The 14263-nt window shown below is 47.1% G+C and overlaps 1 protein-coding gene across 1 annotated transcript in view; it reads left to right on the top strand.

The window, feature by feature from the left end:
* The window catches only part of LRPPRC (leucine rich pentatricopeptide repeat containing), a 112470-nt gene that overhangs the window by 67083 nt on the left and 31124 nt on the right, over window positions 1-14263 (top strand). The window contains exon 25 of the mRNA XM_075267016.1: window positions 9232-9338. Within this exon, the coding sequence (XP_075123117.1) occupies window positions 9232-9338 (107 nt within the window). The remainder of the gene's footprint in view (window positions 1-9231; window positions 9339-14263) is intronic.

Raw genomic sequence — 14263 nt, forward strand, 5'->3', positions numbered from 1 at the left:
ATCGGCAGGGGTCCCCATGTCAGACCCCCCTGTGATCTTTAATTGGCAACCTTTCCTAAGCATTGGTCGTCAGTTTCTATGGCCTGGGCAACCCGTTATCGAAAATTTTCAAATAAAATAGAACCCTCTCCCCGCCAATTCTCCCTTTATCTCCTCCTTTTACTATGGTTTTATTCTATCTCATATCAAAGGGACTGGCCACGTCTTTATGTTGTCCCCCAATCTAGATTAGGGGCAGACCAAGCGTCTATGGGACTGCTGGAGATGTATGGAGCGACAATGCGCATTCTCAGATAGCTATTCCCTTTGGACAGGAGGGATAGGTCCCTCAATCTTGTGATCATTGGGGCCCAGAACTCGGACCCCCCACCCCAAGATCAGCATCCTATTTATCAATTAAAACTTCAGCCAAACCTTCAAACTGAGGAATACAAAGAGAATTCCCTAAATGTCCCAGGAGCTCAGCCATGCCCTGCCTTCCTCCTCCTCATTGTCTTGTCTTTGGCTGCAGCAGGAGCCTCTCCCCTGCCCTGTCTCAACTAAGACTTTTTAAGACCAGCTACCTGTACAAAGGTGGAGCAGATTTTTTTTTATTTCTATAATTTTATTTATGAACATTTTCAATAAATTTAAAAAAAATAAGTGAGACAGAAGCCGTAAAGATCAGAAATAATTGGGGGGGGGGGGGGGGGCAGAGTGCTATAAAATAAAAGAAGTGATAATGGCTTCCCCTTAGTGAAGAGACTCAACCTCTGACCGCTGAGGCCAGTGATCTGCCAATAGTGCTCAACTTTTTTGGTTTATATAGATCATCAATTGAAGATTTGTGGGGGTCTGGACCCCTGTGGATCAGCTGTTCTGCTGAGCGCCTCCGCTTCACAGCCCATGGGAAATCATGTTCATTGGTCACATGGCTTCATTGTAGTTATTGGGCTAAGCTTGCAATACCAAGTAAAGTCGCTGTACAATTGTAGGAAAAAGTGCTAATAAAGCCGCAGTGCTCAACCGATCGGTGTAGCCTCTTTAAACAGCTGATCAGCTGGGGGGCCCAGGTGTAGAAACATTACCCATCTTTAATTTATGGCCTATCCTAAGGCCTTAGTCGCGCGTTTGCATTTCACTTACATATGGCATCCACATTTTTTCCTGACACCACACGTACCCATTCATCTCATTTGTAGGTTCACAAAAAACAAGCATATTTTTTTTTTTTTTTTTGCAATGAAGATTTTTGCAAATTTCAATGAAAGTCTACAAAAAACAGATAAAAACATCCGATTGTCCATTTCTCATGGATGTAGAGACATTCAAAATTTAGAAAATGAGAAGAATGAAATTAAAAGTCTACCATAGGCAAAGAGCGGAGCGGCCACGGACAGCACAGCATCTGCAAATGAGCAAGGTGCTGAAGAAGCATGGCCCACTGATCCTGGGTGTGAATAAGGCCTAACCCTTTAAGACTAGATATGTAGAGGGTCCTGCACACGGGGGAGAGGGGGGGGGGGGGTGAGACTCTGATGTTATCTCAGAGCCCCCCACAGCGTGCACATGTAGCCAGTGGCATGACTACCCGGGTAGCTGCTGCCACAGGGCCCGGGACATTAGGGGCCCGGCAACAACCGCTACCGTTGCGTATCTTAATAGGCCGTTACCGGCTGCAGTTACTGCAGCCGGCAACGTGCCCTATTTACTTACCGATTCTGACAGGGGCCGGGATCGATAAGTGACGCCGCAGGCCCCACAAACACTACTATTATACTCGGGGGGGGGGGGGGGGGGTCTTTTCAGACCCCTGACTACAATGATCCGAGGCCCAGGAGAGGTAAGGGAACATTAAAAAACACTGTTACTTACCTTTCTGCGCTCCGGGCAGGCTTCGGGCCTAGTTGTGTGACGTCCCTGACATCACATGACTGGGGCCTGCGTCCTGGGTCATATGACGTCTGGAAGATGGCCGACACCACTGAGGACTGCAGCGGAGCTGGGGATAGGTAAGTGACAGTGGTTTTTATTTTTGTATTCCCCCCCCGAAAAGACCCCAGAGTATAATAATTGTTCATGGGTGTCCACAGTGGGGCATAATACTGTGTGCAGGGGCCACTATGGGGGATAATACTGTGTGCAGGGGCCACTATGGGGCATAATACTGTGTGCAGGGGCCACTATGGGGCATGATACTGTGTGCAGGGGCCACTATGGGGTATAATACTGTGTGCAGGGGCCACTATGGGGCATAATACAGTTTGCAGGGGCCACTATGGGACATAATACTGTGTGCAGGGGCCACTATGGGGCATGATACTGTGTGCAGGGGCCACTATGGGGTATAATACTGTGTGCAGGGGCCACTATGAGACATAATACTGTGTGCAGGGGCCACTATGGGGCATAATACAGTTTGCAGGGGCCACTATGGGGCATAATACTGTGTGCAGGGGCCACTATGGGGCATGATACTGTGTGCAGGGGCCACTATGGGACATAATACTGTGTGCAGGGGCCACTATGGGACATAATACTGTGTGCAGGGGCCACTATGGGACATAATACTGTGTGCAGGGGCCACTATGGGACATAATACTGTGTGCAGGGGCCACTATGGGACATAATACTGTGTGCAGGGGCCACTATGGGACATAATACTGTGTGCAGGGGTCACTATGGGGCATAATACTGTGTGCAGGGGCCACTATGGGGGATAATACTGTGTGCAGGGGCCACTATGGGGGATAATACTGTGTGCAGGGGCCACTATGGGGCATAATACTGTGTGCAGGGGTCACTATGGGGGATAATACTGTGTGCAGGGGTCACTATGGGGGATAATACTGTGTGCAGGGGCCACTATGGGGCATAATACTGTGTGCAGGGGCCACTATGGGACATAATACTGTATGCAGGGTCCACTATGGGGCATAATACAGTTTGCAGGGGCCACTATGGGGCATAATACTGTGTGCAGGGGCCACTATGGGGCATGATACTGTGTGCAGGGGCCACTATGGGACATAATACTGTGTGCAGGGGCCACTATGGGACATAATACTGTGTGCAGGGGCCACTATGGGACATAATACTGTGTGCAGGGGCCACTATGGGACATAATACTGTGTGCAGGGGCCACTATGGGACATAATACTGTGTGCAGGGGCCACTATGGGACATAATACTGTGTGCAGGGGTCACTATGGGGCATAATACTGTGTGCAGGGGCCACTATGGGGGATAATACTGTGTGCAGGGGCCACTATGGGGGATAATACTGTGTGCAGGGGCCACTATGGGGCATAATACTGTGTGCAGGGGTCACTATGGGGGATAATACTGTGTGCAGGGGTCACTATGGGGGATAATACTGTGTGCAGGGGCCACTATGGGGCATAATACTGTGTGCAGGGGCCACTATGGGACATAATACTGTATGCAGGGTCCACTATGGGGCATAATACTGTGTGGAGGGGCCACTATGGGACATAATACTGTGTGCAGGGGCCACTATGGGACATAATACTGTTTGCAGGGGCCACTATGGGGTATAATACTGTGTGCAGGGGCCACTATGGGACATAATACTGTGTGCAGGGGCCACTATGGGGCATAATACTGTGTGCAGGGGCCACTACGGGGGATAATACTGTGTGCAGGGGCCACTATGGGACATAATACTGTGTGCAGGGGCCACTACGGGGGCTAATACTGTGTGCAGGGGACACTATGGGACATAATACTGTATGCAGGGGCCACTATGGGACATAATACTGTGTGCAGGGGCCACTATTGGATATAATACTGTGTGCAGGGGCCACTATTGGATATAATACTGTGTGCAGGGGCCACTATTGGATATAATACTGTGTGCAGGGGCCACTATTGGATATAATACTGTGTGCAGGGGCCACTATTGGATATAATACTGTGTGCAGGGGCCACTAGGGGGATAATACTGTGTGCAGGGGACACTATGGGACATAATACTGTGTGGAGGGGCCACTATGGGACATAATACTGTGTGCAGGGGCCACTATGGGACATAATACTGTTTGCAGGGGCCACTATGGGGTATAATACTGTGTGCAGGGGCCACTATGGGACATAATACTGTGTGCAGGGGCCACTACGGGGGATAATACTGTGTGCAGGGGCCACTACGGGGACATAATACTGTGTGCAGGGGCCACTACGGGGGCTAATACTGTGTGCAGGGGACACTATGGGACATAATACTGTATGCAGGGGCCACTATGGGACATAATACTGTGTGCAGGGGCCACTATTGGATATAATACTGTGTGCAGGGGCCACTATTGGATATAATACTGTGTGCAGGGGCCACTATTGGATATAATACTGTGTGCAGGGGCCACTATTGGATATAATACTGTGTGCAGGGGCCACTATTGGATATAATACTGTGTGCAGGGGCCACTATTGGATATAATACTGTGTGCAGGGGCCACTAGGGGGATAATACTGTGTGCAGGGGACACTATGGGACATAATACTGTGTGCAGGGGACACTATGGGACATAATACTGTGTGGAGGGGCCACTATGGGACATAATACTGTGTGCAGGGGCCACTATGGGACATAATACTGTTTGCAGGGGCCACTATGGGGTATAATACTGTGTGCAGGGGCCACTATGGGACATAATACTGTGTGCAGGGGCCACTACGGGGGATAATACTGTGTGCAGGGGCCACTATGGGACATAATACTGTGTGCAGGGGCCACTAGGGGGATAATACTGTGTGCAGGGGACACTATGGGACATAATACTGTGTGCAGGGGCCACTAAGGGGCATAATACTGTGTTCAGGGGCCACTATGGGGCATAATACTGTGTGCAGGGGCCACTATGGGGCATAATACTGTGTGCAGGGGCCACTAGGGGGATAATACTGTGTGCAGGGGCCACTATTGGATATAATACTGTGTGCAGGGGCCACTATTGGATATAATACTGTGTGCAGGGGCCACTAGGGGGATAATACTGTGTGCAGGGGACACTATGGGACATAATACTGTGTGCAGGGGACACTATGGGACATAATACTGTGTGGAGGGGCCACTATGGGACATAATACTGTGTGCAGGGGCCACTATGGGACATAATACTGTTTGCAGGGGCCACTATGGGGTATAATACTGTGTGCAGGGGCCACTATGGGACATAATACTGTGTGCAGGGGCCACTACGGGGGATAATACTGTGTGCAGGGGCCACTATGGGACATAATACTGTGTGCAGGGGCCACTAGGGGGATAATACTGTGTGCAGGGGACACTATGGGACATAATACTGTGTGCAGGGGCCACTAAGGGGCATAATACTGTGTTCAGGGGCCACTATGGGGCATAATACTGTGTGCAGGGGCCACTATGGGGCATAATACTGTGTGCAGGGGCCACTAGGGGGATAATACTGTGTGCAGGGGACACTATGGGGCATAATACTGTGTGCAGGGGCCACTATGGGGGATAATACTGTGTGCAGGGGCCACTAGGGGGATAATACTGTGTGCAGGGGACACTATGGGGCATAATACTGTGTGCAGGGGACACTATGGGGCATAATACTGTGTGCAGGGGCCACTATGGGACATAATACTGTGTGCAGGGGCCACTATTGGATATAATACTGTGTGCAGGGGCCACTATTGGATATAATACTGTGTGCAGGGGTTACTATGGGACATAATACTGTGTGCAGGGGTTACTATGGGAACTAGAGCACGCAGGAATGTGTGTGTGTGGGGGGGGTCAGTTGAGGTCTTCGGCATCGGTTGGCGGGGTCAAAAGTTCACCACGGGGCCCCGCCATTCCTAGTTATGCCACTGCATGTAGTTTTCTTATCCTTTCCTGCAAAGGCTGATGTATTGCAGCCCTACCAGCCGTTGCGACCCGTTGTTTACCTCACGTTGTTGTACTCCATGTTGTCCAGGTTACATCTCTGTATGTAAACACGAATTACCGCGTTGGCTCTTCCACTCCTTCTCTAATCTCCCACACTCCTTTTTCTCCATCGGCCACCTTGTATCCCGCCGTAGCCGCGCGGCCTTCTCCCCTCCTCTTCTCGTACAGTACCAGCAGTTATTCCCAGACATCGCCTGGAGCCCGGCTGTAATTTGCATTGTATCGGCTCACAATGCCTAATTCATGTCATCTCGTTGCGGCTTGGACATATCTAATCTGTGAGCTCGGAAGCCATTTTTTTTTTTTTAAATGTTTATACGAGAAGCCCAAGATAAAAGGCTTTTTGTAGCACTTAGAACATTTCGCTAACCTAAGCGTTTAATTACAAGCCGTCCCATTGAGCCGCCTTTTTTTTAATCCAAAGAGTCCACAGTTAGTCCAGACGTTTCAACAAAGCGTAATGAATGACAGGTATTATGCTCACAATATTATCCCGGTGCCCTCCCATGTTTTCATGGATAATGAATAAAAACATCAGCCCGCCATACTTCATTCTAACGCGCGGACCCTTTCGACGCACATTCTCCGCGGCTTTTGTGGATAATAGCCGTACATTTTGTAATTGATCTGTAATTGAGAATCACCTTTTCATCGGGAACATGTACTGCTGCGGGCACAGCCATTTTCTCATTTCTCCCTAGGACGGCATGAATAGACTTAATTTTTTTTTTTTTTTTTTTTTTTACCCTTTATAAAACTTTACATGTGATTAGGAAGAGGGAAGAAAAAAAGGTGAGCACTTCAGTTTCGCCGCAAAGCCTTTTAGGTTTTTTTTAGTTTTTTTTTCCCCCTTAACCAAATCATTCACTTTTTGATGGCTTGTTCTAGACCTCAAAGCAAATCCGGCTCACTGATAAGCCAATGGTATGGAGACTTCACTAAAGTTTGGATTTGGGGGTCACTGATGGGTAAATTGCTGTCTTAAAGGGGTTTTAACGGGGTAAAATGAGTGATGATGTAGTCAGATAGGAGAGGATTTAATATCCGGAATTGCTGTACAGCAGCGGTTCTTGGTTGCGGTTACACAGACAATGGGGCAGGAAGCAGACAGCTCTGTTCTTTATAGTGGCCAGGCCGGGTACTGCTGGCCAGCTCCCATTCCCATTGGAGCTGCAAGTTCAACAAGAACAGAGCTGTCTGCTTCATGTTGCATTCTCTGTGTGTCAGCTGCCTAAAATAGCTGATCTGTAGGGGTGCTCGGCGTCACCCCCCCCCACCAATTATATTATATAGCATTGGTGGCCAATATTTTTAGACCAGAAAACCCCTTTGAGGTGCTATAGCTGTCTTCTGAATGCTGTATGCCTGACATCTATTCCCCCCAACTCCCTGATACACATGCATGCTCAGTTTCGCCAAGCATGCATGGGCACACAATGTGGAGAAGAGAATAGCCGCTGTCAGACACCTTTTACTGAAGTTCATCTCCTTTGGTAAAAGGATCAAGCATGTTGACATCCAGTATGCCCGATCATTCAACAGGCATTTTCTGTGAGGGACGAGTCTGGGCACCACCAGGCACCCGGCTGGTTCTTTTCAACATCAGTAGGTTTTCAATCTGTATTTCAACCATAATGAGTTTGTTCGACCAAATGGTATAAATTGATTAATTTAATTAATTAATGTCTCAAATGTTCCTGGTCCCTGCCAGTCTCCATTTTCCTGGTCCCTCTCAGCATACAGGAAAGGCTGCTCAGCCAATTACTGGCGGTCAGGTCACAGCTACAGCCAGTGATTGGCTGAGCAGTCACTTCCTGTGTGTCAGGAGGTAGAGACCAGCAGGGAAAATCCATGGTGGCTGCAGTCTTGCACCGCTGGAGTCCTGAGTTCGAATCCTGCCAAGGACATCAACTGCAAGGAGTTTGTATGTTCTCCCTGAGTTTGCATGGGGTTCCTCTGAGTACTCCATAGACAAAGACATACTAATAGGGAATGTAGATTGTGAGCCCTATATGGGACAGTGACTAGCAATGTCTGTAAAGCGTTGCAGAATGTGATGGCGCTATATAAGTAAGCATAATAAATAAATAACCCATGACGTGTCAGAATGGAAGCAAAAATGATTAGGGGCCTTTGGATACCCCCGTTGCGTGTGGCAGGAGGTTTCCCACCAAATATGACAAAAGGACATCACAATATACTGCATTAAAGCAGACGTGTTCTCTAGTGAAGTTGGATGGTTGGCTATTAAAGTGGTTGTTCAAGACCCATCAGAAATGAATACTCAAGACTAACCTACAGGGATAAAGTCAACCAAAATGACTCTGATGGAGTCCGACATACATAAGGTATACATAAGCCATACACAAGGTATACGACGGGTAGCAGCTTTGCTTCTATTGAAGTGAAGGAGAGAATAGCTGCAGTCCCTGGCACCGCCACTGCAATGCATTGAGCTGGGAGCTGTATACAGTGAACAGAGATGTACGCCATAGTGGTGACGTTTGGGAACTGCTGCTCTGCCCCATTTACTTCAGCAGCATCCAGCTATATACCTTGTATACGACTTTAGTCAGTAAAATCAGCTGATCGGTGCAGGAGCCAGCGGTTGGACCCCACTAATCTGATACGGGGTAGTTAATCAGTATCCATTACCCATATGGCCTGCAAAAAAATGTATATTAGATTTGCTTTGCCAGTAACTTTATTATCTTCTATGGTCTTGTGTGTAATTTGTTGTTTTGTTTTTTTTGCTTTCCCCACAATTAAAGGGAACCTGTAACATGGACAATACTGTTTAATCTGCATGCTGTATGTTATAGAGCAGGAGGAGCTGAGCAGATTGATATATAACTTTGCAGGAGAAGATTCGGTCTAACTTAGTTTATTCATTCACATCCTGCTCATTCTGGAGTCCAGTGGGCGGTCCCACTAAGTGATTGACAGGTAACTTTGTAATTTTATGCAGGAAGTGTCAGTCACTAAGTAGATCTGCCCATTGGACTCCTGCTTGTTCTATGCTTAGGAGTCCAGTAGGTAACTGTAGACTTTTGCTTATCAATAGCCCTCGATTTCAGAGTAGGACCGCCCACTGGACTCCTGAACTCGGGATCAGCAGAGGTATAGATGAATAAATATCAAGTAACACAGAATCTTTCCCCACAAACGATATATTAATCTACTCGTCTCCTCCTGCTGTATCACCTCCCGCCTACAGCCCGGTGACAGGTTCTCTCTTTTCCATCCCATGTCCTATAGACAGCCTCAAGTGCTCTCATCCTGGTAACAATAAAAACCTTTTCTGTCGCCAACAGCTGTGGACCGCATAAGTGACTTTATGGGCGAGCAGTCCATGCTTCATGAACTTTTCTTCGCCTTCATCCGAGCAGGAAAATACAGCGAGGCCGAGAAGATTGCAGAGGTGAGACTAGTAAATGCACTCCTCTAATCACAATGTCACGGCGCGGCCATGTTTAATTGGAACACATTTATTATGGTAACCTTTAATTACGCCTCCTCCGGTTCGTATTAATAGAATATAGCTTTAATAACGGGAAGGCCGGGGGAAAAAAATAAATATAAAAGGACAGGCTTAGTTGGCCAGCGACATAAGTACGTCTTTATCAGTGTAATTATAGATCAGGAGCGGCGTCTCATCTGCGCGCCGAATCTGTCTCCTTGGCTGGTCGTGGTCAGACGGAGGGGGAAGAAACCTCAGATATTTGCATAATAAATCTTGGATGGAGGAACAATTAAATTATAGCGGCGTTCCTGGGTGTAAAGTTGTCTAATCCTCCGAGCTCAGGAATTCTTTGTAGTACTTAAAAGCTCTGGAATTTAATTTGCGCCCGTCCTTGCTCAGATTTAGCCGTTGCGCTTGTCTTCGAGTTAATCAGCCGAGTGCCGTCGGCTAACGTTTGGCATTTTCATTTTCCCGGGATCTTTTTTTTTTCTCCTGTTTGTCTTTTATTTTCATTGTCCCCTCCCGCTGGGGTAAGCAGCTTATAGCAAGGGGTAGGTGACAAATTTGGTCTGCTAGGGCTTAGTATATTTTATCTGGGAGTTGATTGAAATTTTCCTTCCTGAAACTGATAAGTCGGAAGAGAAGCCGGAGCGAAGTGCGCACGGAGAGTAATTATTTTCCCCGTAACTTTTTTTTCTCCTCCTGGGTTATTTTTCCAAGGGGCCATTGTGAATCGTAGGCACAATGGTAGGATTTGTAATCGTGTCTTTCCCTGATCTTCCTGGGGGTATTGAGAGTAACGGGACATTCAATTATAGGACGGCGGAGATTTAGGGACAAGGCGTTTACTGATTTCCAATTAATTTCACATAATTTTTAGTGTGTTGGGAATTCTGGTAAGTCGCTGCTTTCTGGTAGAAGCTGCTCTATATTCGGGTGAGTCTTAAAGGGGTGGCCTGGTTTCTAATATTGATGGTCTAGGCCAGAGGTTCCCAAACTTTTTTTTTTTTTTTTTTCTCGTAGACCACTTTCACAATGTTACTGGTTTCGGTGGATCCCCTCTGCTACATTTCTACCATATTCCCAAAATTCATCAAAAAATGTGAAGATTATATCTGAGTCTCCCAAGGACTCCTGAGGGTCCACCTGGACCACTTTGGGAATCACTGGTCTAGGCTAAGGACCCAGAGAGTGGAGCTCTCGGTATTATTAATGCAGCACCCACACTCGCCACTGGAGTTTGCACAGATCACAGTATGCAAGCAATAGCTAGAGCCGGGCTGAGTACTGGTGATCTGCATGGGTTCCAGGTATTGGACCACCACAAGTCTTAATTGATGGCCTGTTCTAGGGATGTGCCATCAATGTTAGAAACTTAAGTCTGCCCAAATATAAGAGTGTGGGTGCATTCATATACGTGTGGAAATCCGAAGCCACACAATGCCAAGGCTGGATGCAATGTAATTGCTTCCTTATTGGCTCAAATGGGGCATGGCATTGCAACTACCAGGTAGCTGAATTGAGGCTAGCAGTTAGAGGACCTGTCACAGCCTCCACGATCTCCAATTTTTTGTATCCTTCAGTAGGTGCCACTAAACTGATTCCGACACAGTTGGAATTTTTTCTCCAGCCCCCACCATCTCTGAGCAATCAGTGCTGCTAGTTTTGATGCCTGATATACTCTAGATCAGGGGTAGGGAACATTCGGCTCTCCAGCTGCTGTGAAACTACAACTCCCAACTTGCTCCATTCACTTCCATGGGAGTTCCAAGAACAGCAGAGCAAGTATGCATGCTGGGAGTTGTAGTTTTGCAACAGCTGGAGAGCCATACGTTCCCTATCCCTGCTCTAAATTCTCTAATGTCAAGTGGGTCAGGCAAGAGCAGAAAAGGGGGCGTGACTCAGGACTCCAATCAGTCATGACACCACCCACTTGACATTCGACAATCCAGAATACATTAGGCATCCAAACTGACTGCACTTATTGCTCTGGAATGGTGGGAGCTGGAGAAAAAAAATCAGCTGTGTGGTGGGAGGTGTATTAAATTCTGAATAGAACTGGAGATGGTGAAGATGGTGAAAGGTTCTCCAAGTACATATTTCCTCCATAGTTCTATTTGGGATGAATTACAAGAATGAATTCTCACAAGAATGAAACCTGAACATAGCTTCCGCCTCCCCAATTTGCTCTGCCTCAACCCTCTCGTGTTCACTGCGTGTGGCCGGGCCCTGATACTGCAGCTTCTGGCTTTGTGCTGTACATAATCCAGGGACTAGACAGACTCCTGAACAGCTGATCTGTGTGGGGGCTGGCTGTTGGTCTCCCACTGATCAGATATTTATGACCTATCCTTATGGACATCATGGACAAGCCCTCATACGCCTGGTCATAATGTGCAGGGACACACCTATAACCAGTTTTCAGTTTGTTCATTAATTCCACAAAGGAACCCCAAAAGAATCGGTGCCCCTAAATTGTTCCATTATGGGGACGTTTCAAGATAGAAACGTCCCCTCTAAAGCAGGGGTAGGGAACGTACGGCTCTCCAGCTGTTGCAAAGCTACAACTCCCAGCATGGATACTTGCTCTGCTGTTCTTGGAACACCCATGGAAGTGAATGGAGCATGCTGGGAGTTGTAGTTTCACAGCAGCTGGAGAGCCAAAGGTTCCCAACCCCTGCTCTAAAGGGTTAAAGGTCCAGAATTTTGGGATCCTGAGCCGATCATAACACCATTTCGCCTGCAGCGCTTTTCTAGCTTCAACAGGGAGTTGCATTTGATATTGTAAGGAAAAATATTGAAGTGGGAGAGGCGATGAATTGCGAGGTTTGCGGCGCGCCCAGTGATTGACTGCGCTCGGCGTTCACAATCGGTAATAATCCATGTGATTGATAAGGTGACATGTTTAAAAAACAGTTGTTTGGAGGAAGGTGTCAGGGAAGAATGGAGGCTTTCTGCGCTTTGTTATCCCTTTTGTTCTTATGCTAATGCTATTGAGCGTATTTTGTTTCTTCGCTATTGTTGCCGGCTGTTATATTTACAGGAATGACTTTTATTTTTTTTACTTACTAAGTCAGTTCTTTATGACGGCAGGAACAGCCCTGGAAGGGAGCGCAGCAATTTTGAAGCATATCAACGACTTGAAGTTGTTTAAAGGGGCTGTTACCAAAAAAATTTATTTTATTTTATATTAATCCGCTGCTTTTTTTTTTCAGCAGTGTTTTAATATTTTGTGGGTTTGGGTATTGTATGTTATATAGGAGACAAATAGAAAAATAACCAAAATCGAACAAGCAATTAGGATAACCAATGTGAATTTGTTCATGTCGGTTATTTAGGTTATTAAAATCTTTGTGAGGTTCTACCTACAGTTTTGTTCAGACTGAGCATTTCCGAGTTTGACTGCTATTATATTTGGCGTCACTTCAGACCCCAGAGTATATTAAGTGGGGGCCTAAACAAAAACCAGAGAGGGTGAGTACCTCTCCTGGGCTCTGATGAGATTCCCTGCTGTCTTTAAAGGGATCCTATCATTGGATACCCTTTTTTTTCTGTCTACCACGTAGGAATAGCCTTAAGAAAGGCTATTCTTCTCCTAACTTTTAGATGTCTTTCTACGCGCTGCCATTTGGTAGAAATCCAGGTTTTCTTTGGTATGCAAATTAGTTCTTTCACAGCACTGGGGGTGGTCCTCAGCGCTCAAACAGCACTGGGGGCGTCCCCAATGCTGCAAGAGAACTCTCCAGCAATGCATCCATCTTTTTCTGGAGCGACCTCTCCCTGGGTCTTCTTCCGTCCTGGCTTTCAATCTTCTAGGCCTTACTGTGTAAGTGGCCACACGAAAATGGCCGCTTACACCAGTTTACTGTGTAAACTGTCACAAGAAAATGGCCGCATACACCAGCGTACTTTGTAAGTGGCCATTTTCTTGTGCCCCGGGCATGCACAGTCGGCTCTGCCCAAGGCCTAGAAGATTGAAAGCCAGGACAGAAGAAGACACAGGGAGAGGGCGTTCCAAAAGAGATGGAGGTGTCGCTGGAGAGTTCTCTTGCAGCATTGGGGACGCCCCTAGTGCTGTTTGAGCACTGAGGCCCGCCTCCAGTGCTGCCAGAGAACTCATTTACATACCGAAGTAAAGCCAGATTTCTACCGAATGACAGGAGAGGACATCTAAATGTAGGAGAAGAATAGGCTTTCTTAAGGCTATTCCTACATGGTAGGCAGAAAAAAAGGGTTTCTAATGATAGGATCCCTTTAAATCTTTTGACTAACGTCAGGGGCCTCTGAGGCCTGTGATTAGGTGACCCATGTGATCACCAAAGCTCAGTCATAGGCCTCAGCGGTCACTGACATCAGTCAGAGAGTCCAAAAGATAGTAGGGAGTCTCCCCGGAGCCCGGGAGAGGTGAGTAATAAGTGGTAGCCTAGGGGAGGTTATCAAACTTAAAAAACAGCGTTGGACTGTGGAACATAAAGAGACCACGAGGTTCCACAGATGGGTTTGGTGTTACCAAAACCATCAGGCAAACCTCAGGAGACGACCTCGCAAGGTTCACCCATTCTATGCTCATACTGTAAAAGGGTCGTGACCTAAATAATTGCCATATTCATTATAATTGAGGTCAGACGCCCGATGAATTGCCATTTTTGATTCGGGTCATAAGTCCAACCCTAGAGACAAATGCACCTAAAAAAGCTTTTCTGTATTTGACCATAGATGGATTTTTTTTGGATTGAATTTCTGAAAGATCCTTCTGGTCTCTAGAAACCTGGAGACCTGGATTTGTTCCTCTCGCCCTGCAGTCGCATCCCAAATAATTTCCGTAACACATTGGTGATCGGATGTCACTTCTGGCCCCGGCGCCCCTGCCCTATTATAAATAC

The sequence above is a fragment of the Leptodactylus fuscus genome, chromosome 3 (assembly GCF_031893055.1).
Source record: "Leptodactylus fuscus isolate aLepFus1 chromosome 3, aLepFus1.hap2, whole genome shotgun sequence".
NCBI classification, from domain to species: domain Eukaryota; kingdom Metazoa; phylum Chordata; class Amphibia; order Anura; family Leptodactylidae; genus Leptodactylus; species Leptodactylus fuscus.